Raw genomic sequence first — 27,686 nt, 5'->3', positions numbered from 1 at the left:
GGCCGTCCTACAATTTAAGCTAGATGTTCTCAATCTCACAAATTATCAAGGAACCTACCAGGTACAACCCTAAATCTGTAACCATGGGCACCCTCATAGCTATCATCTTGACCAACTTGCCCTCTAAATACACCTGTGCTGTCTTCACCCAGGATCTCAGCGATCACTGCCTCATTGCCTGCGTCCGTAATGGGTCCGCGTCAAACGACCACCCCTCATCATTGTCAAACTCTCCCTAAAACACTTCAGTGAGCAGACCTTTCTAATCGACATGGCCCGGGTATCCTGGAAGGATATTGACCTCATCCCGTCAGTAGAGGATTCATGGTTGCTCTTTTAAAGTGCTTTCCTCACCATCTTAAATAAGTATGCCCCATTCAAAAAAAAATTGAACTAAGAACAGATATAGCCCTTGTTTCACCCCAGACTTGACTGCCTTTGACCAGCACAAAAACATCCTGTGGTGTACTGCACTAGCATCAAATATCCTCCGCGATATGCAACTTTTCAGGGAAGTCAGGGAGTACAGGAGGGGACTGAGCACGCACCCCTGAGGGGACCCCGTGTTGAGGATCACCGTGGCGGATGTGTTGTTACCTACCCTTACCACCTGGAGGTGGCACGTCAGGAAGTCCAGGATCCAGTGTTCCTTTTATCCAGGCGTGAAAGGGCAGTGTGGAGTGCAATAGAGATTGCATCATCTGTAGATTTGTTGGGGCGGTATGCAAATTGGAGTGGGTCTAGGGTTTCTGGGATAATGGTGTTGATGGTGTTGATGTGAGACAGGACCAGCCTTTCAAAGCACTTCATGGTTACAGACGTGAGTGCTACGGGTCAGTAGTCATTTAGGCAGGTTACTTTAGTGTTCTTGGCACAGGGACTATGGTGGTTTGCTTGAAACATGTTGGTATTACAGATTCAGCCTGGGAGAGGTTTAAAATGTCAGTGAAGACACTTGCCAGTTGGTCAGCACATGCAGAGTACACGTCCTGGTAATCCGTTTGGCCCTGCAGCCTTGTGAATGTTGTTAAAAAGGTTTTACTCACATCGGCTGTGGAGAGAGTGATCACACAGTCGTCCGGAACTGCTGATGGTCTCATGCATGTTTCAGTGTTACTTGCCTCGAAGTGAGCATAGAAGTAATTTAGCTCGTCTGGCAGGCTCGTGTCACTGGGCAGCTCTCATCTGTGCTTCCCTTTGTAGTCTGTAATAGTTTGCAAGCCCTCCCACATCCGACGAACGTCGGTACTGGCCTAGTACGATTAGATCTTAGTCCTGTATTGAGTCTTTGCCTGTTTGATGGTTCGTCGGAGAGCATAGCAGGATTTCTTATAAGCTTCCGGGTTAGGGTCCCGCTCCTTCAAAGTGGCAGCTCTACCCTTTAGCTCAGTGCGGATGTTGCCTGTAATCCATGGCTTCTGGTTGGGGTATGTACGTACAGTAACTGTGGGGACGACGTCATTGATGGACTTAATGATGAAGCCAGTGACTGATGTGGTGTACTGGAACATATTCCAGTCTGTGCTAGCAGAACTGTCCTGTAGCTTATCATCTGCTTCATCTGTCCACTTTTTTATTGACCGAGTCATTGATGCTTCCTGCTTTATTTTGAGCTTGTAAGTAGGAATCAGAAGGATAGAATTATGGTCAGATTTGCCAAATGGAGAGCTTAGCTTTGTATGCGTCTCTTTGTGTGGAGTAAAGGTGGTCTAGAGTTGTTTTCCTTCTGGTTGCACATTTAACATGTTGGTGGAAATTTGGTGAAACGGATTTAAGTTTCCCTGCACTAAAGTCCCCGGCCACTAGGAGTGCTGCCTCTAGATGATTGTTTTCCTGTTTGCTTATGGTGGTACACAGCTCATTGAGTGTTGTCTTGGTGTCAGCATCGGTCTGTGGTGGTATGTAGACAGCTACGAAAAATACTTCGTAGATATTAGCTTATCATGAGATACTCTACCTCAGGCGAGCAAAACCTCGAGACTTCCTTGGACATCATGCACCAACTGTTGTTTACAAATATACATAGACTGCCACCCCTTGTCTTACCAGAGGCTGCTGTTCCATCCTGCCGATACAGTGTGAAACCCGCCAGCTGTATGATGTTCATGTCGTCGTTCAGCCACAACTCGGTGAAACATAAGATATTAATTTTTAATGTCCCAGTGGTAGTTTAATCTTGCTCGTAGGTCATCGATTTTATTTTCCAATGATTGCCAATAGAACGGATGGCAGTGGGGTTTTACTCGCTCGCTTACGAATTCTCAGAATGACGGGGATTTGGGCCTGTTCCCCGTAAAGCAGTATATCCTTCACGTCAGACTCGTGAAAGGAAAAAGCTTCTACCAGTTCGTGGTGAGTAATCTCTGTTCTGTTGTCCAGAAGTTATTTTCTGTCATAAGAGACGGTAGCAGCAACATCATTTACAAAATAAGTAAAAAAAATAAAAAATAAATAAATAAAAGTTAGAAAGCTTCTTGTCAATAACAACCACATCAACATTAAGGGACATGGGCAGCTGTGAGGAGGGGTTGAACCCACAAAGAGAGAACTGCTCCTTAAAGTAACTAACTTTGGCCTCCCGGATTGCCTGAGTGCACTTATCTCTCATTTGCCTGAACGAGAGCCAGTCAGCTTGAGTATGCGTGTGTGGAGCCTTTCGCCAAATGGAATTCTTGAGGTTGAGTAACTCTGCCAGATCATGGTCAAACCAGGGGCTAAACCGGTTTTTAATTCTCATTTTCTTTATGGGGCCGTGTTTGCAGTGGCGACCCGTCATTTAGGGCAGGTGGGGCTAAGCCCCACATGTTTTGAGCCCCACATTTTTTGCAAAAAATACATAAATATATGCCGTGATTGGCTCAGTGTTCTGTCACTCATGGGGATGTTAAGTCACTGCCAAGTGTAAGAGGAGACATTGAAAATTCTAGCCCTTCGGCCCACTACAGGAGTCGCTGGAGCGCGATGAGACAAGGATATCCCTACCGGCCAAACCCTCCCTAACCCAGACGACGCTAGGCTAATTGTGCGTCGCCCCACGGACCTCCCGGTCGCGGCCGGCTGCGACAGAGCCTGGGCGCGTACCCAGAGACTCTGGTGGCGCAGCTAGCGCTGCGATGCAGTGCCCTAGACCACTGCGCCACCCGGGAGGCCCCTATAACCTGTTTTTGAGAAATGTAATAATCAAATATTGTAAGAGCTTTCATTGTCTGCTTATATGCCCCATTTATTTATCCTACGGTTCTAATTTGGTGTACAGGGAGAGCACTGTAAGAACGGCCCATGTTCTGAATTCTGTCGCTGTACATTTCAAAAGTGCTAAACAAATAGTTATATTGACTAACTTTACGTCCGTCCTAGCTCACTCATTGTTTTAATCGAAATTATGGATTGCCTCTTATCCGCTTGTCGTCCCCTTATGCCATAGTTTGTACATCTCAATTGTCATTAGAAACCACATTTGTTTAATGAACTGTTTCGCTGCCGGACAAGGCTCCGCTGATAGCCAGGTGTAGCAGTGGTAAGATGTTGGGACAGCTTTATGTAGGCCCTAACAGTTTGTGGGTACCGTTTGTCACCATTATATTGCAATTAATGTATTGTTTAGTGTTGTGGCTTTGCTGGCATACATTCCACTATTTATTTGTTTGGCTCCACCAAGATTTACATGCTAAAATCGCCACTGCTTGTTTGTTAACAATACCACTGAAAATATCAAAAAGAAGGTCCAAGCGGATTCTATACCAATTTACAGAGGCCATGTCATGAAGGAAGGCTTGCTCATCAAAGTTTTTTAGCAAGAGTCTATGACAAATCAGGACAGGTTGTTTCACTGAGCAGCCATTATGAACACAAGCTGTAAAACAGTGATTACTAAGGTCATTATAGAAAACACCCGAATGATACCTATCAGGATTATTTGTGAGGATAACATCAAGGAGAGTAGCCTTTTCTGGGTGGTTGGTAATAATCTGAGAAAGATTTAGGGAGTCCCATTGCTTTAGGACTTGGTCAGGTGGTTTAAGCATGTCCCAGTTTAGGTCACCTAGCAGGACAAATTCAGATGTAGGTGTAAAGGGCCAGGAGAGAGCTTAGGGCAGGTAGGGTAATACGTAAAACCACCAAATCAAATTGTTTGGGGACAGACTTGGAGGAGACAACTGAGCACAGAAGGTGTTCCTTGGTAAAGATTGCCACCACCACCTTTGGAAGATCTGTCTTGCTGAAAAAGGTTATAATCAGAAAGGTTAACATCAATTTTCAAAACACTCTTTCTTAACCACGTCTCAGTAATGACCAACATATCTGGATTGGTTCTGGGAACCCACACTTTCAATTGATCGGTTTTAGATAATAAGCTTCTTGTGTTAATGTGCAGAAAACTCAGGATTTTACGAGAGCAGAAATCAGTGAAACCGATATCAGAGCACAAGTCAGAATTGGGGTTGGCAACAGTAGATATGGGCCATGGTGTACATGCATTTTTCCAGATATCATCAACAGTAATACAATCAGGACACGGCAGAGGACAGTGAGAACTCTGCAGTGTTGATTTATGACATTTGAATGTGCATCAGATGGCCACAAGATCATATTGTACAGCAATTTCATCAGGTAACGTGAATACAAATTCAGCAAGAGGTGGTTGGAATAGGATGGGAGGCCAAGAGACTGTGTAACCAATAGAGAGTCAGAGTCCCGAGTGTGGGAACAAACAGTCTGTCCCACGGTTGGGTAAACAAGCAAGAAATGTTGTGTGGTCCTCCCACTACGACTTGGGAAAGCATGCAGTTTATTATGCAACAGATGCAATAAGTTATGAACTTCATGAGGTGGTGAAAGTGCAATGTGATGAGCTTGATGCTCCTTTCCAATAAATATTGAGGGTCTAATTCTGGTGACATGATTATTCTGGCTGCCGTTTGACAAAAAATACAAAATAATTATCCATAATAATCTCATAATGTAGGCTATATACATGCACTCTAGTAAACGTGCCATACTGGAGTGAGCGCACCTGCCAATACCGGATTGAACGCACTATATAATGGATATTTTTTGGTGAGAAAACCATCAATAAAGTTGAAAATGTGATGGAAACCCATTTAACTTGTATTTCTTTATTCGGTACATGGGAATTTAAATGCAAAAGGTACTTTTATGTGCATCACGCACAGCCTTTTATCTGCAACAAGTCAATTTGATGGAAACACATCTCTGATGGGAAAATGAGCATATTGTTTTTATGCTGATTTTAGAATATTTGCATATAAATCTGTGACCAATTGGATGGAACCCTAGCTATTGTCCTTGTTTTCTCAGTGGATTGACGTAAACTTTTTATTCCCAAAAGCATTTGTCAATTGCCTTGTATTTGGCGCGCTACAGTTTAGGGCCTAAACAATAGGCTTAGGATACTCAATAAGGTCAGAAACAAATCATGAAAAATAAATGTAGCCTATAGATATCAATTGCACAAGAATGATACATTTATGGATTTTTAATGCATTGTTTTCTCTGTATTCAACCCACCTACCCGCCCTTCACCCACACAATATTTCATGACCTTAAGCCCGCACGCCCTGTGGATATAACCACAGGGAGGGAGGGTTATGAGTCAACCCGCGTATCACTACAACAGTGGACTAATGAAACAAACACCAAAAGATAGTTTGAGTAATATTTTCCTTTAAGGCGTTGGTTTAAAAAATAACTATTCCTCATGTAATTGATTGCAGTATGTTTAGTCAGGAAAACAGTGACACAGCAATATGTAAATTGTGTTCATGATTGGACTGACTGTATGTCCTAGAAGAGATCCTTTGTCTTACAGCAAACTCTTCAGGCCCCATTCATACTCAGGTTGTGCAAACAATGTACAAATCATTTGACACAATGGTTGTGATACAACTTTCGGTTTTGTGATACAATGTTGTCTCCACAAAGCTTGTGTAATCATTTCTGTTTGTAAAAACGTTCCGTTGTACTACTTGAGTGTGTACGAGCCAAATCAGTAGTTCAATTCTACACTGAACAAAAATATAAACAAAACATGTATAAGTGTTGGTCCCATGTTTCATGAGCTGAAATAAAAGATCCCAGAAATTGTCCATACGCACAAAAAGCTTATTTCTCTCAAATTTTGTGCACAAATTTGTTTATGTCCTGTTAGTGAGCATTTCTACTTCGCAAGATAATCCATCCACTTGACAGGTGTGCCATGTCAAGAAGCTGATTAAACAGCATGATCATTACACAGGTGCACCTTGTGCTGGGGACAATAAAAGGCCATTCTAAAATGTGCAGTTTTGTCACACAACACAATGCCACAGATGTCTCAAGTTGAGGGGAGCGTGCAATTGGCATGCTGATCGCAAGAATTTCCACCAGAGCTGTTGCCAGATAATTTAATGTTCATTTCTCTGCCATAAGCCACCTCCAACATTGTTTTAGAGAATTTGGCAGTACGTCCAACCGGCCTCACAACTGCAGACCACGTGTATGGCGTTGTGTGGGTGAGCGGTTTGCTGGTCAATGTTGTGAACAGAGTGCCCCATGGTGGCGGTGGGGTTATGGTATGGGCAGGCATAAGCTACAGACAAACAAAATTGCATTTTATCGATGGCAATTTGAATGCAGATACCGTGACGAGATCCTGAGGCCCATTGTCGTGCCATTCATCCCCTGCCATCACCTCATGTTCCAGCATGATAATGCACAGCCCCATGTCACAAGGATCTCTACACAATTCCTGGAAGCTGAAAATGTTCCAGTTTTTTTCATGGCCTGCATACTTACCAGACATGTCACCCATTGAACATGTTTGGGATGCTCTGGATCGACGTGTACGCCAGTGTGTTCCAGTTCCCTCCAATATCCAGCAACTTCGCACAGCCATTTAAGAGGAGTGTGACAACATTCCACAGCCCAAACTCAAAAATAAAAAAAGGTAGGTGCGTTGTTTAGAAAACCAGTCAGTATCTGGTGTGACCACTATTTGCCTCTATGCGCTGCATGAGGGAAATAGTTTGTCACACCAGATACTGACCAGATTTCTAAACCCCTACCTTTTTTTAAGGTAATCTGTGAGCAACAGATGCATACAGTGTCTGTATTCTCAGTCATGTGGAATCCATAAATTAGGGCCTAATGAATTTATTTAAATTGACTGATTTCCTTATGAACTATAATAATTCAGTAAAATCTTGGCATTTTATATTTTTGTTCAGTATAAGATGCCAACAAATAATTTGGCTGTGACACTGATTTCAGAGGTGTTCTCAAAACATTCTCTTTCACACAAAAAACATGTACACTGGCAGCCCCACAAAAATGTTTTACCAAGTTTTTATTTGTTTTGTTATTAGTTGTTGGGGGGGGGTTACAGGTACAATATTCATATCAATTCATATTCTGTTCATATCATACTTTCCCTTCAATATTCTCCATATTCCTATTGTACCCGTGGGCTCCCACTCAAAAGTAAGAAATGCATGCAGAGGAATGATCCCATTAGAGGAGTTCGTAGTAATAAAAACAGGTGGGGGTTTCCCTACCTTTAAAAATAAAGGAGAGCCGCACACTCTAGGAGCTCAGATGCAAAAAAAAATATTTAATTTACCAACGTTTCGGATTGTACCCTGATGAAGACAGCTTGCCTGTCGAAACGTTGGTAAATTAAATATTTTTGCATCTGAGCTCCTAGAGTGTGCGGCTCTCCTTTATTTTTAAGTTTTCTACTCCGCAAGCCAGCACCTCGCCTAAATAGGTGTGCGTTTCTTTTTCTTCTAGGGGGTTTCCCTACCCCCACCACCTGTCCCCTAAGTCCCCCTTTCCAACCCCCTAAACCACCAAGGTTGCCATTACAGCCACCCACCCACCCACCCACCCAACCCCTTCCCTGTGGGCCTGAAAGCAAAGAAAGTAACAAAGATTAAAAAAGGTATATCGTTTGTATGTGTTGGGCTTTAGCTGATATTGTTCCTTTACAGAGTCAAGCATTTACACAGGCAACCCAATTCTGATATTTTTTTCTCCACTAACTGGGCTTTTGACCATTTTTATCAGCTCTGAAAAATATCTGGATGTGATTGGTCAAAAGACCAATTTGTGAAAAAAAAAAAGAAAAGAGGGTTGTGTTCCTCTGCTAAGACGTTGATGACGCATGACATATCTTACAACACCTGGATAGATATTTTATGCATCAGCTAACCACATCATATGTTATAGCAATCTGGTGCCCGATGGCACAGTCGACGACGTGGCACGCAACCATTGGTTGATGCATGCAACGTCTGAGCAGGGGGTACACGACCAAGGTCACTGATTAGTTAGGAACTCCCCTCACCTGGTCTAGGTCTTACACAAGTTGAAAGAAAATAACAAAAAAACAGCAGACACTCGGCCCTGCATGGAATGAGTTTGACACCCCTGGGATAGAGTATCTGTGGCAATTGCGACATAGTCGCTTTATACATGCGGTAAAGAGATTGATGAAAAGCAGACCGTAGGTAATAGAAGGAAACGATCATTGGCGTCCATTCAAAAAAGCTTATCTAACAAAGTGTAAACTCGTCAAATTTGTCATGATTCATATGTTCTAACAGGCCAACAATGTGCTTACTAAAATATACATATATTTTTTTATATCCGACTGTTTTCGGTGGTGGTATATGAAGCCGTTTAAGTGTAATGCAATTGATTGGTGACGATGACATGAACATATATTGGGGCTGACATCAATACAATCATTATACTCAGATTTTTACCTCAACATAGTTATTAAATACAATAGTCGAAATGTAGGCACATTTTGATGGCTGGCAATGAGGGGATTCTGGATCTATCCCCACAGGGGGACACGTGCGTGGCATGTCCATGGCATTGTTTTGGTCGCATTCTATTGACGTCTTTACCACATGTATAGTGACGAGGGCGGGCTTTGAGAATATGCGTTTGCAACTCAACAACATACAGTCCAACATACAGTCCTCACCACATATTTGGTCAGTGAAGCTACATTTTATTTGGGCTCTGTACTCAGCGTTTTGGATTTGAGATCAAATGTTTTCTATGAGGATATTTTCATACATATCTGTTTTACCATTGAGACATAAAAGCATTTTATGTATCTAGTCCCCCGCACTCAATGACTACATAAAGCTTGTGACTACAAACTTGTTGGATGCATTTGCAGTTTGTTTTGGGCGTGTTTTGGGTCATGTCTTGCCCAATAGTAACTGAATGATGTCGGGTGTCATTTTGGAGTCACCTTTTTTGGAAGTGCAAAATATAAGGCTTTGTTTTAAAATCTTACATTCATTTGGATGTTGTCAGGATCATAAACAAAATCATGAATGAATCATGAATAATGACAAAGTTAGAGGCACAAAGATGATATTCCTCTGAGGAGCCCCCACTAGTGTAAGGGGAAAACCACCTCAGTGAATTTCAGAAAAATGTAAATAGTGAAACATTCAAAAAGTTATACTTTTTAGATAAAACTATACTAAATAATTGTTTAAAACATACTGTTTTGCAATGAAGGTCTACAGTAGCCTCAGCAGCACTCCGTAGGGTAGCACAATGGTGTTGCCAGAGGATAGCTAGTTTCCATCCTCCTCTGGGTACATTAACTTCAATACAAAATCTAGGAGGCTCGTGGTTCCCACCCCCTTCCATAGACTTACACAGTAATTATGACAACTAGCGGAGGACATCCTCCAACCTATCAGAGCTCTTGCAGCAGGAACTGACATGTTGCCCATCCAATCAAAGGATCAGAGAATTAATCTAGTACTGAAAGCACAAGCTACAGCTAGCTAAAGACTGCGGTGCATAAAATGTGCAGTAGTTGACTCAAAGAGAGAAAGACAATAGTTGAACAGTTTTAAACAAATTAATTTCTTCAAAAATGAAGGAGAAGCGAGAGAGAAATCTATATTTAGTTTTTTTCCCTCACTTACCTAGCGAATGCAGCTAGCTAGTTTAGCCTACTCAAAGACAGAGAGGGATGCTATGTTAGCTAGCTGGCTATCCAACACTGGAACTCTTCCAAGTCATGGTAAGCTTTTGGTTTTATGAATTTATTGCCACCGGGGCCCACCAGTGTAAATGCTAAAATTCTTGCTGACTACACTGTACTGCATAATTGTAGTGGGTAATACACCGTGATAATACATTTTTGGAAATCATGGCAGCATCAGCATGGATTTGGAAATTTTCAGAAACATCTCAGCTCATTTAGAAATAAAATGACGACACCATTCAGTTAATATTGGGCAAGACATGTCCCATAATAAACTAAAAACAAATTGCAAATGCAGCGAATGAGTTTGTAAAGTTACAAGCTTGATGAAGTCATTGAATCCAAGTGATAAGGGTCCAAATACTAACAGTTAGACTACACTATAAGTGAATTTGCCCAAATACTTCTTCAAATGGGGGTACTTAATATATAAAGTGTTGTTATGTCTAAATGGTAAAACAGATAAGCATGAAAACATCCTCAAATAAACTAACATTCTGTAATATTGATCATTTGATCTCAAATCCAAAATGCTGGAGTAGAGCCAAAATTAACATTTTCATTTCACTGTCCAAATATAGTGCATTCAGAAAGTATTCAGACCCCTTCCTTTTTCCCAGTTTGTTACTTTATAACCTTATTCTAAAAAAAAAATGTTTTATTCCCCTCAATCTACACACAATATCCCATAATGACAGCGAAAACAAGTTTTTAGAAATGTTTGCACATTTATTAAAAACTGAAATACCTTATTTACATAAGTATTCAGACCCTTTGCTATGAGACTCAAAAATGAGTTCAGGTGCATCTTGTTTCCAGTGATCATCCTTGAGATGTTTCTACAACTTGATTGGAGTTCACCTGTGGTAAATTCAATTGACTGGACATGATTTGGAAAGGCACACACCTGTCTATATAAGGTCCCACAGTTGACAGTGCATGTCAGAGCAAAAACCAAGCCATAAGGCCGAAGGAATTGTCAGTAGAGCTCAGAGACAGGATTGTGTCGAGGCACAGATCTGGGAAAGAGTACCCATAAACATTTCTGCATCATTGAAGGTCCCCAAGAACACAGTGGCCTCCATCATTCTTAAATGGAAGAAGTTTGGATCCACCAAGACTCTTCCTAGAGCTGGCCGCCCAGCCAAACTGAGCAATCAGGGGACAAGGGCCATGGTCAGGGAGGTGACCAAGACCTGAGCTCCAGTGCTCCTCTGTGGAGATGGGAGAACCTTCCAGAAGGACAACCATCTCTGCAGCACTCCACTAATCAGGCCTTTATGGTAGAGTGACGGAAGCCACTCCTCAGTAAAAAGCACATGACAGCCCGCTTGGAGTTTGCCAAAAGGCACCTACAGGACTCTGACCATGAGAAACAGGATTCTCTAGTCTGATGAAACCAAGATTGCACTCTTTGGCCTGAAAGCCAAGCGTCACGTCTGGAGGAATCCTGGCACCATCCCTACGGTGAAGCATGGTGGTGGCAGCATCATGCGGTGGGGATATTTTTCAGCGGCAGGCACTGGGAGGCTAGTCAGGATTGAGGGAAAGATGAACGGAGCAAAGTACAGAGAGATCCTTGATGAAAGGTCCTGAGTGCTCTGGAGCAGGTTCAGACTGTGGCGAAGGTTCACCTTCCAACAGGACAACAACCTTAGGCACACAGACAAGACAACGCAGGAGTGGCTTTGGGACAAGTCTCTGTATGTCCTTGAATGGCCCAGCCAGAGCCCGGACTTGAACCCGATCGAACATCTCTGGAAAGACCTGAAAATAGCTGTGCAGCGACGCTCCCCATCCAACCTGACAGAGCTTGAGAGACCCTTCAGAGAATAATGGGAGAAACTCTCCAAATACAGGTATGCCAAGCTTGTAGCGTCATACCCAAGAAGACTCTAGGGTGTAATTGCTGCTAACGGTGCTTCAAAAAAAGTACTGCGTAAAGGGTCTGAATACTTATGTAAAATGTAATATTTCAGCTTTTTATATTTTATACATTTGCAAACATTTCTAACAAACTGTTTTTGCTTTGTCATTAAGGGGTATTGTGTGTAGATGAATGAGGGGGGAAAAAACGATTTCATTAATTTTAGAATAAGGCTGTAACGTAACAAAATGTGGAAAAAGTCAAGGGCTCTGAATACTTTCTGAACGCACTGTACATATGGTGAGGACCAAACACTATAATAGTAGCTGAGAGGCTTAGGGGTATTAGAGCCACCCACGATGGAGAGGGATGAGTATTGCACGTGGGACACTGAGTGTTGCAAGCAAGACACAAAGAGGTAGGTATGGTTATGGAGCCACTATTCCTATTGGTCGTTCTACCTTGTTCACTCTTTCAAGTTTCATTGTCACATGCACAGGATACAACAGTATAATGAAATGCTTAACTCTCTCTTTCTATCTCTGCCTACAATCTCTTTCTCATATCTGGTAGGTACTACTGTGGTCACAGCAGTCCCAATCCATCAGTTCCTTTTGATGAAACCACAGCTGGATCTCCCTCTGAGCCCCCTCTACTGAATCACTGGCATGGACCACATTTCTATAAAAAACACAAACCTACATTCATTAGTTCATTGTTAATGGCTTGAAGTCCAGTTTAGTATTTTGCCATTGAAATGATGCTCCAATTTTCAAAAAAACACTCAATGATAAAGTTCAATGTTTATACTGTACATCCTTTTATTTTTATGCCTCAAAATTCATATTGTCGTCCAATTCAATTATCATTAAAATATTTGTTGAAAAGGGTATTGTGCCAATTATTTTAATGTGAAACATCTTTCAATGTGAATCTTTGTTGAAAAAGGTTCACCTGCTGATGTGAATGCTGAAGTCCCCCCGGACGGTGCCTGCTTGGGCCTCGACTGGGTTGGTGTCTCCTATCATGAACCGGGATGTCCGGACCACATTATAACCCTCCCACACCTAGACAACAAGAATGAATGAAGTTCGCCATCAGGATTAGGGCAATCCTATTTCAAAATCAGTAAATTCAGCAAGTTAATTGAAAGTCAATCAATTTGGCACTAAATCAATATTTGAACACACTGCCACTGCCATTATCTAATCCCTACACAAGTGGTTAGGTGGTTTTGAATTTAACATAAGGCAGTGTAGTCTGGGAATCTAAAATGAATTGCTTTATTTAATTATTGTTTCACACTCTAGCCCCATTTATCCTGGGTGATTACATGCGTCCGGATAGGTGCAGTGAAATGTGTTGTTTTATGGGGTCAGCCATAGTAGTGCAGCGCACCTGGAGCAAATTAGAGTTAAATGCATTGCTCAAGTGCACATCTACAGATTTTTCACTTTGTCGGCTCAGGTATTCAAAACCAGCAACCTTTTGGTTACTGGCCCAACGCTCTAACCGCTAGGCTACACTTGTAAGATATCCAGACACATGACTACAGCCCTGACTGCCTCTAGAGTCGGTGGAATGCTTATTTTAAATTGCCTACACCCGTCTATAAATGTGGGCAGAATCAGAATGTCAGGACAAAGGACGTATGTTAGCACCAGGTATAAAACGGGGCTTCTCATTTCATCTGGCCATCTTTTCACTAAAACCGATTTGGAGGGTCATTACTCAAAACGAATTGAATAATGGTACAGTAGGTAGCCCAGAGGAGGTGGTTAGAGTCTAGGGCTGAGTGATGAAAAAGTTAACTGAACTGGCAAAAGGAGGGCTGCTGGTCTCAGATCATGGCAACCATCTACTACCATTGTGCAAGGTACTTCAGCAAGGGCCTTAAGAGCTGATTGTACCCGTTATTTTATAGAAATAACTGTCCAGGCGTCCATCTATTAGAGGACACCCAGACTGATCAGTGAAGTGAGAAAACAGTGTGGACTGATTCAATCCGTATCGATGAAGTTCAGTGCTATAGCATGCTTGAAATGTAAAAGATAATTTCCAATTGAGCCGTCATTTCCAGCCTTTACCTTTCAATCGCGCTATAGCGCTGAACTTCGGAGCTACGGACTGAATCGAGCCCTGAAACGGAGCAATTGAAGTTTGGATTATGATGCTAGATAGAGGCAGGAACCCTCACCATAACAACTATGGGACCAGAGGTCATGTAGTGCAGGAGACTGGGGTAAAACGGCTTCCTCCTTAACTCATGGTAATGCTGAGAGAGCTGCTCCTCTGGCGCCTGAAAGAAAGCCAACATTGGGTTAACCTTTATTTTAAAGTCTGGTATTTACATAGACATTTATGAATAAACCACATCCATGACAAGTTACAAATATTATATCAGAGGACAAGTTGAGGCTACTATCATATTGCTTATTATCATATTGCTTATACCTATCCAATCCTTTCAGATGCCTAGGAGGCAGGAGCTTTGGGGTTCATTTGGAATTGGACATTCTCACCTGTAGCATCTTCAGGCCCACCAGTTTGAAGCCTTTCTGTTCAAAGCGTTGCGTGATATGCCCCACAAGGCGACGCTGGACCCCATCTGGTTTCACTGCAACTAGAGTACGTTCTCTCACACCAGGGATCCCTATACACAGAGAAGAATTACTCTCACACACGTGCTCTATTAAACTTTTAGCAACGCGCATGCCCCGCCCACCTGTAGATTTCTCCATTTCAGACAGAAATGTCCTGTGTTTTAGTGGTGCAAAATCCACTTGTTACTTAAATCTCACTTGTTACTTAAATCTCACTGGATTGATTGCTTTCATTTTACTCTTGCGACTCTTTCCAACTCTTGCTTGTGCCCTTTCTTTTTCTGCGTTATTGTTAGGTCACTGCAAACGTTTCTGCGGTCCTATCAAACACACTCCGGTAATGGCTGAAATGGGCTCGATGGACTATAATGGTTGTCCTTTGCATCTGTAGTACATGTTTTCTAGAGCCCACTATAATGACTCCCAAGATTGAAGTATCTTGGTATCTAGGTCTCCCGGGTGGCGCAGTGGTCTAGGGCACTGCATCGCAGTGCTAGCTGCGCCACCAGAGTCTCTGGGTTCGCGCCCAGGCTCTGTCGTAGCCGGCCGCAACCGGGAGATCCGTGGGGCGACGCACAATTGGCATAGTGTCGTCTGGGTTAGGGAGGGTTTGGCCGGTAGGGATATCCTTGTCTCAGTATGTAAAAAAAAAAAAAAATGTAATAAAAATGCATGCACTCTACTGTAAGTCGCTCTGGATAAGAGCGTCTGCTAAATGACTAAAATGTAAATGTAAAAAGTATCTGCACCTTCAATGGAGCCCAAATTGACAGTGTCCCTTCTTATACAGTGCATTCGGAAAGTATTCAGACCCCTTGACTTTCCCCACATTTTGTTAGGTTACAGCCTCATTCTAAAATTGATGAAACTGTTTTTCCCCCTCATCAATTTACACACAACAAAAAGCAGAAATATTACATTTACATAACTATTCAGACCCTTTACTCAGTACTTTGTTGAAGCACTTTTGGCAGCGATTATAGCCTCAAATCTTCTTGGGTAGGACGCTACAAGCTTGGCACCTGTATTTGGGGAGTTTCTCCCATTCTTCTCTGCAGATCCTCTCACGCTCTGTCAGGTTGGATGGGGTTCAAGTCCGGGCTCTGGCTGGGCCACTTTAGGACATTCAGAGACACTCCTGCGTTCTCTTTGCTTTGTGCTTAGGGTCGTTGTCCTGTTGGAAGGTGAATCTTCGCCCCCAGCCTGCTCCTGAGCGCTCTGGAGCAGGTTTTCATCAAAGATATATCTACTTTGCTCCGTTCATCGTTCCTTCAATCCTGACTAGTCTCCCAGTCCCTGCTGCTGAAAAACATCCCCACAGCATGGCGCTGCCACCACCATGCTTCACCCTAGGGATGGTGCCAGGTTTCCCCCAGACGAGACACTTGACATTCAGGCCAAAGAGTTAAATGTTGGTTTCATCAGACCACAGAATCTAATTTCTCATGGTCAGAGTCTTTAGGTGCCTTTTTGAAAACTTAAAGTAGGCTGTCATGTGCCTTTTACTGAGAAGTGGCTTCTCTCTGGCCACTACCATAATGGCCTGATTGGTGGAGTGCTGCAGAGATGGTTGTCCTCCTGGAAGTTTCTCCCATCTCCACAGAGGAACTCTGGAGCACTGTCAGAGTGACCATCAGGTTCTTGGTCACCTCCCTGCCCAAGGCCTTTCTCCTCCGATTGCTCAGTTTGGCCGGGCGGCCAGCTCTAGGAAGAGTCTTGGTGGTTCCAAACTTCTTCCATTTAAGAATGATGGAGGCCACTGTGTTCTTGGGGACCTTCAATGCTGCAGAAATGTTTTGGTACCCTTCCCCAGATCTGTTCCTCGACACAATCCTGTCTCTGAGTTCTACAGACAATTCCTTCGCCCTCACGGCTTGGTTTTTGCTATGAGATGCACTGTCAACTGTGGGACCTTATATAATAGACATGTCCAATCAATTTGAATTTACCACAGGTGGACTCCAATCAAGTTGTAGAAACATCAAGGATGATCAATGGAAACAGGATGCACCCGAGCTCAATTTCAAATATCATAGCAAAGGGTCTGAATACTTATGTAAATAAGGTTTCAGTTTAATAAAATTGCTTAAAAAATAATTTTAAAAAACTGTTTTCGCTTTGTCCTTATAAGGTATTGTGTAGATTGATGAGGATAAAAATGATTTAATCAATTTTGGAATAAGGCTGTAACGTAATAAAATGTGGAAAAAGTCAAGGGCTCTGAATACTTTCTGAATGCACTGTAGATGCCTGGGCATTTGGATCGTTGATAAGTTGTCTTTTAAAACAAACATAGGGGAGTTAACTAAGAAGCTGAAAATAAAACTGGATTTCTTCTATAGATCAATTTTGCACTCATCATTGCATTCGCTCTCAGAAAGCGGCTGGCCCTTACTGGTGTTTTATAGGTTGGAACATTGCATTCTGTTAATTTACAAAGCTCTTACGCAAAAACTCCCACATTGCCTAACATCGTTACTAACCTATGAAAGCATGAGATACCATACCCGCTCACAGGGATGGCTAACTCTTGAAATTCCTTATGTCAGTACAGATTTAGGTAAAATGGCTTTTAGTTTCTTCACACCTCACTTATGGAACAATCTTAAGATTACCCAACAGTTGGACAGATTGGTGCCTTCGGGCATTTCCGATTGTTGGTGGAGGAACAGTTCACAGACGAATGTGCTTGTTTTTTTGCAATTATGCTGCGCTTTAATTTAAGTATTTGCAAAAGAAACCTTGGTCTCAATGGGACTCCCTGCTAAAATAAATTAAAAACGCCAACTCGTGGTCAGGTATTGATTGCACTGTCTTGGGACTTACGTCACAAAACATAGAAGCACTTTGATTTGGTCAGGGGTTCATTTTTTGTGCGACCAAAAAAAGTAATAATTTATACCAGTTGAAATGTTTACAAATTAGATGCTCTGAAATGAAAACAGCTTCCGAAACTATATAACTGCATTATAAGAAAAGGACGCATTTTAGGGACAGGTATAAACAGGGCTTTAAAATCAGTGTCTCCCTTGACCCAAAAGGTAATTTCCTCATTGTGGCCTTACAGTATTTATTTTTTTTAAAATTCTTGGCATTTGAAACAATGTTTAAGTATGGTGGGTGGATTTGCCTTTTCAACTCTGTAGTGAAAGTAATGCATGAAGAAGCCTTCCTGTAGTAGTTGTATGGAGTCTTCTGGTTTGGAGGTGAATTCTGATAAATGTGGCGAGGAGGTGAGTTTGTCTGGTGAGGATTCTGTTTCTCCAGCTCGGCACAGACTTCTTTAACTGGAATGGCAGTGTGGAGCCCTGAGATGATGACCTGTTTGGAGGGTCTGTCCTGGGGTAAACCATTCCTCCTTTGTTGTGTTAGGAGGCATGACAGCTGTGCCCCAGCGAAGGCGTCCTCGGGCCAAAGAGTGAGAAGTCTATTCAAGAACGGAATGTCTCTGGTGAACACCAGGATTCCTCCTCTCTTTATGTGGGCCAATTTGGTTTATACCACAATTTCCCGTTGTTGGTTGCAGAGACCGAGTTTGCTTTTTTTCCAGGTTGTCCATGGCCTTTATCAGGATGTTTTTTCTTTGTTCAGAGGCTGTTTGGAGCATGGGCTGTGACATACACATATATATTTTTTATATAAAAGTAAAAAATGGATGTTAAAGAGACAATGCAATAAAATGTACCTGGCTTCTTGAATTATAAAATGAGTAACAACTACATAAATATTTAAAATAGCCTACGAGGAGAGTTTGTTTGAGGACCGAGCCGCCTCGGGCACCCAGTGGGAAGCCAAACACCTTTGCCTTCCTCACTTTCAGGGCTCTTATCACGTACGGGACGATCGGAGTATACCTTGCGACTTTTTCCGCAGCCGCAACCATCATCGTGTCATAGGCCAGTTCGTATCTCACCGTAACCGCTTACACTGTAGCTAATATGCTCCTGGTGGGTAAGGGATTACGATAAGAGAAGTGGAGTATGAGATATAGCAGATAGGCCTACCTGCTTTATAGAGTGATTATTAACTTTATAAAACGTAGTAAACAATCTGCCTGGTGACAGTGAAGGTGATCGGGAATCGAATGCGACATTGAAGAGAAAAGTGACAGGAAACAACAACAAAAAAGTGCTTGAATATTTGTGTAGATCTCTCGGTGCAGCGGCCAAATTAGTCCTTCAATTTCTAATTTGAAACGTGTTGTCCTTAAAATGCGCTACTCACAAAGTGACTATTGTTTGGTTGCCGTTGAAGTTTTCATAGGCCTCGTGAAAAAAACGTGACCCCCTATGGAAATCAAAAGCACGTCCAACTAATTAGTTCTGCCGCCGGCCCTGTGCTGCTGTCCTGTCGCCATGAACTCAGTGAACTCTGAGAACGCAGAGCAGGTAGGTTTCCTGCGGTGTTGTGACCCAGATATGGACGCCTCTCATATCTTTCTGAGGTAGGCTAATATAATGATATCCCTATTACTATAGCCAGCAGGATAGCCTTAACTCTGACTGCCATGGAATTCTGTTGTCATGAATAAAATAAACATTTATAGGCCTACTTAGCCTTAACCCAAGGTGGGTATACCCAGCCCTTGAGTTCTCAATTGAACGTTTGGACCATAGCTGGATCAAGTTTCAAGTTTAATTGTCATGTGCACTACTACAGTGAAATGCTTGCTTGCTCTATCCCAACAATGCAGTAGTACTATAAAACATTTATTTAAAAAAGTAAAGTAGAACAAAAACATAAGAAATAAGAAGAACACGAGAAAGTAAGTACGCTATATACAGGGTTAGTTCCAGGCTCAGTACCAACACCATATTTACAATGTGCATAGATACTGGAGTGGTAGGGTTAGATATGCATTGGTACGGTGACTAGGCATCAGGATATACACATGACCAAAAGTATGTGGACACCTGCTTGTCCAAAATCTCATTCCAAAATCAGGGGCATAAATATGGAGTTGGTCCCCCCCTTTGCTCCTATAACAGCCTCTACTCTTCTGGGAAGGCTTTCCACTCAGAACATTGCTTCCATTCAGCCACAAGAGCAGTAGTGAGGTCGGGCACTGATGTTGGCCGATTAGGCCTGGCTCGCAGTCGGCGTTCCAATTTATCCCAAAGGTGTTTGACGGAGTTGAGGTCAGGGCTCTGTGCAGGCCAGTCAAGTTCTTCCACACCTATCTCCATAAACTATTTCTGTATGAACCTCGCTTTGTGCACGGGGGCATTGTCATGCTGAAACAGCAAAGGGCCTTCCCCAAACTGTGGCCACAAAGTTGGAAGCACAGAATCGTCTACAATGTCATTGTATGTTGTTGTTAAGATTTCCCTTCACTAGAACTAAGGGGCCTAGCACTAACCATGCAGCCCCAGATGATTATTCCTCCTCCACCAAACGTTACAGTTGGCACTATGCGTTCTCCTGACATCCGCCAAACCCAGATTTATCACTCCAGAGAACATGTTTCCACTGCTCCAGAGTCCAATGGTGGTGAGCTTTACACCACTCCTGCCGACACTTGGCATTGTGCATGGTGATCTTAGCCTTGTGTGCAGCTGCTCGGCCATGGAAACCCATTTCATGAAGCTCCTGATGAACAGTTCTTGTGCTGACGTTGTTTTGGCACACAACATTTTTTCTCAAGGCAAGCTGAAGTCAGTGATTGGTCAAGAGTATGGATTCTTCAATAAAGTATGTGTTGTCATTCAACGACAGACTCGTTTTCATGCAAAAGGAAATCTTGAGAAATACTGCACCACACGTCTTAGTTAATATAAAATTGCGCGACTAAGATCTCCTTGGAAAAAAACATCAAAATGAATGTTAGATTTCTTGAGTTGAGTTATCTTAGATGAATTCTGACTGTTTTGAGGAAGTGTATACTGGCTACGGCTTCTCAAAATGGACAAACAGTACTATCGCTGCTTTTTTCTTGGATTTCAAGAGAAGGTTTTTTAAGGGAGCATGCGAGCACACTCGTAAGGTTCTCGGCTAGGTGCCAGCCAAACTGAAGCATGCTGACGCCTTAAGGGTAGAGAAAGAGATAAAGGGATTGTAGACAGAGAGGTGGGGAGGTAGAGATAGAAATAGTAAGTGTGGGTTGAGAGACGGTATAGATCATGGGTCAGAAACAGGCTTCCGCCAGTGAATATTTTTAGGCCCCCCAAGATCTGTTCCCAAGTATTCCCACAAATGTAAAAAAGAGATGTGATTGTGTCTTAATGTAATCAAGGTATGAAATTATTGTATTTGAAAATAATACATTTTGGGGCTTAGTTATTTTCCAGCCCCCCGACCATTCACTCCAACAAAAATCGGCTTGCGGCTCGATCTAGTTGCCTACCCCTGGTATAGAGGGTGCTGTGCAGCATTGAATTGTGTGATGCGCTGGTGAATTATTGATGGTGCCACAGCGCTGAAGGGCGAGAGGAAAGCACATCACTTTCCCACAGAGACGGTCACCTCTCCATCTCTCACACACACAATTGTTGTTCTAAAAGGTCAGCACTAATGTTTGTTGTTACGGCCTGTCTTTAAGAATTACGTTTATCAGAGACGACAAAAGAGCTGCTCTCCCCCTCTATCTCTCTCTACCTTTCTCTAATCCAGAGGAAGAATGTTTGATCTGCCAGAGTCCTGCTGCTAAAGCTGCTACGCCTCTCACTCTCACAGAAAGAGAGAAATACACCCCCCTCTCAAAGAAAGAAAGAAATACACCCCCCTCTTTCTACCTCCATCTCACCCTTGATCCAGCAGCATACCACCCTGCATACCACTGCTGGCTTGCTTCTGAAGCTAAGCAGGGTTGGTCCTGGTCAGTCCCTGGATGGGAGACCAGATGCTGCTGGAAGTGGTGTTGGAGGGCCAGTAGGAGGCACTCTTTACTCTGGTCTAAAAAATATCCCAATGCCACAGGACACTGCCCTGTGTAGGGTGCTGTCTTTCGGATGGGACGTTAAACGGGTGTCCTGACTCTCTGAGGTCATTAAAAATCCCATGGCACTTATCGTAAGAGTAGGGGTGTTAACCCTGGTGTCCGGGCTAAATTCCCAATCTGGACCTCAAACCATCATCATCAAACTCATTTCCTTGACAATAAACATGGGGAACTTTGACGAAAGGCTATCAAAACAGGTTCACAAATAAGATACATCTTCATGATACCTCGTGTATGGATTTCAAAGACACTAAAATGAGTTTGAACTCCTGGAAAGAGATCAGGGAGGTAATGGGGATAGATGTGGTAAAGAGGTCAATAGAATGCAGACCATTGGAGACAGACGGACAATGGAGTGGCGCAGATTCTATAAATCTGATCTAACAAAGTGGATATTTGTCAAATCCATCATGATTGATCTATTGTAACAGGCCCAAAAATATTTGGGATGGAGATGCAGGTGGAAAAACGGTGCAGCACCGGGAAACGGACTCCAACATCTCAGAAGAGGTAAGGTCTTCTCGTTTAACCAGTTGCTTGTAATTAGCTGGATGGCTATAGAGATTAGCCCTGAGTCACTATGTGTGGTGCACAACAATTTATTGTATGTGTATAACAGCTCCCCGAAGTGCAAGAAGTCTGAACACTCCAACTTCTCTGTAGGCGGCATCATTTTAAATACTGTACGGCCACTGCAGATTTCGGATTGACCATCATTTGGCTTTTACGGTGGAATTGCCCAATTCCATTCCACATTTCCAGCTGGATCGCATTTTGTACAGCAGTCTCAGGGGTTAACGAGGAAAAAAAAAATCCCATGACTGAAACTTAAGTCGATCTCAGATCAATTGTCTGGAGCCAACCTCCCCTTTCATGTCAGAAAGTCATGACCATCATTTCTTTTAGGGAAAGAAGATCATTTTGCGCATTTATTAAACTGCTAGTTTGACCAATTCCAGTCCCCTTGCTTAGAGGATCCAAGGTCCTCCTCGGGATAATTTTTATGTAGAAGGACTGAGAAGCTTAGTTCTGGTGAATTCTACTACAAAATGTATGAAAATAAATTATGCTGACACCATCTAAAATATAATTTCCACTTCCAGAAATGGGCCGAAAAACATATTGGCAAAAATAATGTTTCAATTATTTTAACATATTGGACCATGTATCTAGCCTATGCATGGTCTATTTATTAGATGTGCTATTAGCAATAAGCATTATCACCTGTAGCCTAACTGATGCAGCATAGTGGCAATAAAATTTACATAGGATGAAGCTTGGGGTTTGTCCATCTGCATTTACCCCATTGGACACAACATCCTGATTGTTATTATTTTATAATAAATATATAAAGAATTATTCACAAAAAAAAAAGTATTTGTAGGTTTATATTACAAAGTATGCCATTGCCAGTTTAAGACGCCATTGCTCCTTTAAGAGCTTTGTTGCACAACTGCTCCTAAAGCATACTTGAAACTCTGGTTGTAAAACTGCATTTGTAAAATAATGCCGCACAGGGGTACAGGTCAGAATAGTTTTTCGGTTCAATGGCTGCCGGTGTGGCCATGAGGTGAGGGTAAGATGGGTGGAAAGGGAAAAAAGGAGGGAAGTGGAACTTAAGCATATATGGAATGGGGGAATGAATGCACAAGCCTTCTGGAAGATCTGATCAAGGAGAAGATGGCAGACAGGAAGAAAAATTGAAAAGTGGAACATGTTTTGAGTGAATATGCAGAGGTGGATCACACAGAACTTTTGGAAGAGCTAAGGAAATTGAATATGAGGAGAGTGAGGATGAATTAACTACGGTGGCAGGTGTGGTGAAGATCGCAGAGTTTGAGCCTCATCCTGATGAAGACAAAGATGATTCTGGCCCAGTGGGAGTGAGATTTTTTGACAGAATGGATCTTTGCCTTCTGGCAAAACGATATGTGGTGTCAGGTTGGGTGGAAAAGAGGTTGGAGATTGTTGGGTTGGTGAAAGTGACTCGAAGTGGAATGGTGTAGATATTTTGTGGAAGTGGAATCTTGTAGATTTTTTGCATTTCTGCCTTCCAGGGGGAGCGTGTGCTCCACACCACGAAACTGGGGAGAAGAAATAGGACTTACTTTCCTCTCCGGAGCAGGGCGCTGTTGAAAGGAGTGTTAACTGGGGTGACTAAGTGTTGAGGGTCAACTGAAGTTGAAGATTCCCGGTGTCTGTGACACCCGCCGTTTGTTGTGACGCAAACCTGGTGGAGAGCGTGGTGAAACAGAGAAGACACGATCTGTAATCCTGAGATTTGATGCAGAGTCTTTACCAGACAAAGTCAAGTCAGGATGTGTCGGTTGGCTTTTGTCCCAAACCCATTACAGTGTTTTAGGTGTCAAGCTTATGGTCATGTGGTAGCAGTGTGTACGAGGGAAATTCCTAGATGTGAGAAGTGCGCAGGAGGACATGAGACAAAGGAATGTGTAGTATCGGTGTGTGTAAACTGTAGGGCTACCCATGGTGCTGGAGATCAGGTGTCCTGTGAGAGAAAAGCAGGTTGAGGTTGCCAGGATCAGAGTAGTGCAGAAGGTGTCTTATGCTGAGACAGTAGAGGAAGATGGGCCCCATGGTGGCAGTGGGGTTATGGTATTGGCAGGCATAAGCTACAGACAATGAACACAATTGCATTTTATCGATGGCAATTTGAATGCACAGAAATACCGTGACGAGATCCTGAGGCCCATTGTCGTGCCATTCATCCACTGCCATCACCTCATGCTTCAGCATGATAATGCACGGCCCCATGTCACAAGGATCTCTACACAATTCCTTCCTGGAAGCTGAAAACGTCCCAGTTATTCCATGGCCTGTATACTCACCAGACATGTCACCCATTGAGAATGTTTGGGAGCCTCTGGATCAACGTGTACGACAGCATGTTCTAGTTCCCGCCAATATCCAGCAACTTTACACAGCCATTGAAGAGGAGTGGGACAACATTCCACAATCAACAGCCTGATCAACTACATGCGAATGAGATGTGTCACGCTGCATGAGGCAAATGGTCTTCACACCAGATACTGACTGGTTTTCTGATCCACGCCCCTACCTTTATGTTAAAGGTATCTGTGACCAACTGATGCATATCTGTATTCCATTTTACATTTGAGTAATTTAGCAGATGCTCTTATCCAGACCGACTTACAGTAAGTAGTGAGTGCCTACATTTTCTTACATATATGTGAAATCATTAGGCCCAAATCTATGGATTTCACATGACTGGGAATACAGATTTTCATCTGTTTGTCACATATACCTTTAAAGAAAAAGGTATTTCAATTTCAATTGACTGATTTCCTTATATCAACTGTAACTCAGTAAAATCTTAGAAAATGTTGGATGTTTATTGTTGCATTTATATTTTTGTTCAGTGTAAAACTAGGATCCCCCTCTTTTTTTAACAAAGGCCAACACTGCTTTCAAAGTGTGCATCAAGAATTGCGCTTGCATCAAGAATTGTTGTGCATTGACTGCTTGCCAGAATACATCTTTACCGCCTATGGCTCTCCCAATTTTGATTGCACCTCGAGAGGAATATTACTCTCGCATAGAAGCCGACTAAGTAAATAGGTAAACTATTCTAATATGGGGTTGTATGATGTAGTTTTAATAACATTATGTCAAAAATAGAAGCACTGGAAAGTTACTTCCTGAGTGATGAAGTATAGGCTTTGAATTGCCTACACACCGCTGTTTGAGTTGAGCAACACGGTGGTGCGAGTTGTAGACTATTTAATTCCAGTTTAGTCTGAACATTGAAGTGTCCGCTACAATCATGCATGTCCGTTTAGTGCACACAGCGTAACAAAGAAAATACAATTTGAGAAAACATTTATTTGGGAATATATTTAGTTGAACATATACCATATGTCTGTAGTAGGCTTTAATCTCCAAACACCCCCAGATCTACATCTCAAAAACGACCTCTCCAGAATCCATATGACGGAAATCCGTCGCAGTGACAGAGAACTTTAATCCCTACAGTTAAGTGTATCTTTTTTATTAGAACAATTACTTATCGCTAATATTAAAGTTAAATTCGAAATGTTTCCAAAACGGTATCGCGTGCGAGGTGTATTTGCGTTTGGACAGAACATTTGGGCAGCTTTGCGCCATTTCTCTCACAAGGCTAAATGGGACGTCCAATAACTCAATTTAGCCAGCCAGTTTAATGCAATGTAATTGGAGACATGAATACTGTAAAAAGCCTATATCAAAGATTATCTATATTGACAAGATAGTCAAGTGACCGCTCTAACAATGGAAATACATGTCCTCAAAGATAGAAGGGAGGCAATGACCTCCATACAAAAATTCCTCACTTCGTTGTCTTATTTTTGTGTGCGGAGTACGCACTCTCACATTTCCTCTTCCTCTCTGCCCACATGTCGTTTTTTCATTGCAACTAACTCCAAACGTTGCGCCAGTGGAATGTGTGTCCAGTTACAACTTTTGCAGACAAAATAACTTCATTATAAAAGTTCAACAAAATCATGAATAGCCTACTATAGCCTACTACTATAGTATGTTAGACTAGAGTGGGCTACTAACCTGATGTGGTACTGTATCCAGCGCGTCGATGTCCAAACAGGAGGCAAAATGCGAACTCAGGGATATAACTTTTTCTCGATGGTAGAACTCCCCGACAGTACGGACTCTGCAGGATAAGGTTTTTCAGCCAACACCTTTGAAATTGAACCATTATTTAAACAAGCCAAAGTTATTGTCGACCTGTGAGATTCTTTAACATGTATCTATCTACCAGTAAGATCGTAACGTTAGTAGGATAGTTAGCCTTCCTCAACAACGACCACTAGTCCCACCTCCGACAAAGCGGCCGCATGGAGATGGTCCCTCAACCCGTCTCCACTAGATAACACAGCCACAAAGTCAAAATAAAAAATCATGCGTTGGGGTCTTCATTTAAGGTTCAGCATAAGGTTAACCGTGTGTATAATTCGATTTTAATAAGATAAATTGTAGAAATGTGTGCTGTTTATGACTTTGCGGCTGTGCTAACTACTGACGACCCCTCAACCTCGGTCGTCACTAGCTCCTATAGAGTGGTGAGGAGGAGGAGCATCAGTGGGAGCTCCGCGGACCCTTCGTGTCCGGATGTAATTTAGCCATTCATTGTGCCTATTGCTCTGTAGAGCAATTTTTTTCGCGCTTTCTCGTGTCAAATAACTCGTGACATTCCTGGGTTACTCAATAGTAGTGCTTCCCATGCAAGAGTCCGTAACTCAGTAAAATCTTTGAAATAGTTTTATGTTGCGTTTATATTTTTGTTCAGTGTAGTTACTGTTGCTAAAAGTTTTGAAGAATTTGAAGTTGGGAAAGTGGTCACAGTAGCTGATTTGTGTCAAAAGTTAAATTGTTTACAGTGAATATAATAAAAGGTTGGGAGTGACGTCACAAATCCCATGAAAGTGGATGGTCAAGCCACACTAATAAGAAGTATGTCGAAGATTTACACAGTTCATGAAGAAAATCAGTCAATTGAAATAAATGAATTAGGCCCTAATCTATTGATTTCACATGACTGGGAATACAGATATGCATCTGTTTGTCACAGATACCTTTAAAAAGAATTAGCCTCAGGTATTTTTGTGCATTCAAATTGCCAACAATAAAGGGCCAGTGCTTGAGGCGTCACTACAGACCCGGGTTCGATCCCAGGCTGTCACAGCCGGCCGTGGCTGGGAAAACGAGGCGGCGCACAATTGGCCCAGCGCCAGCCGGGATTTCCTTGTCCCATCGTCCTCTAGTGACTCCTTGTGGCAGGCCGGGCGCATGCAAGCTGACCCCGGTCGCCAGCTGGACAGTGTTTCCTCTGACACATTGGTGCGGCTGGCTCCCGGGTTAAGCGAGCAGTATGTCAAGATGCAGTGTGGCTTGGCAGTATCGTGTTTCGAAGGACATGTGGTTCTAGACCTTCGCCTCTCCTGAGTCCGTAGGCGAGTTGCAGCGATGGGACAAGACTGTAACTACCAATTGGGGAGAAAAAGGGGTAAAAGTATTTTTTTTAAATGTCGTTTTGGCCCATCGATAAAATGCAATTGTGTTTGTTGTCAGTAGTTTATGCCTGCCTAAACCATAACCCTACCGCCACCATGTGGCACTCTGTTCACAACACTGACATCAGCAAACCGCTCGCCCACACGACGCCATACACATGGTCTGCAGTTGTGAGGACGGTTGGACATACTGCCAAATTCTCTAAAA

General features: G+C 42.6%; 1 protein-coding gene across 1 annotated transcript; it reads right to left on the bottom strand.

Annotated features, from left to right (window-relative positions):
- Positions 1-11,538: 11,538 nt before the first annotated feature.
- LOC139555801 (nucleoside diphosphate kinase-like) lies at positions 11,539-26,309 on the bottom strand. Its single transcript, XM_071369202.1, has 5 exons — positions 26,013-26,309; positions 14,414-14,544; positions 14,089-14,190; positions 12,846-12,958; positions 11,539-12,572 (listed from the first exon to the last, which is right to left on the bottom strand). Exons 1-5 carry the CDS (start codon positions 26,161-26,163, stop codon positions 12,452-12,454), a joined length of 618 nt encoding a protein of 205 aa, XP_071225303.1. The 5' UTR covers positions 26,164-26,309; the 3' UTR covers positions 11,539-12,451.
- Positions 26,310-27,686: the final 1,377 nt, after the last annotated feature.

This window comes from Salvelinus alpinus, chromosome 2, assembly GCF_045679555.1.
Source record: "Salvelinus alpinus chromosome 2, SLU_Salpinus.1, whole genome shotgun sequence".
NCBI classification, from domain to species: domain Eukaryota; kingdom Metazoa; phylum Chordata; class Actinopteri; order Salmoniformes; family Salmonidae; genus Salvelinus; species Salvelinus alpinus.
Note: the sequence above shows the minus strand (reverse complement) of the source record. Positions and strands in the feature narration are given on the sequence as shown.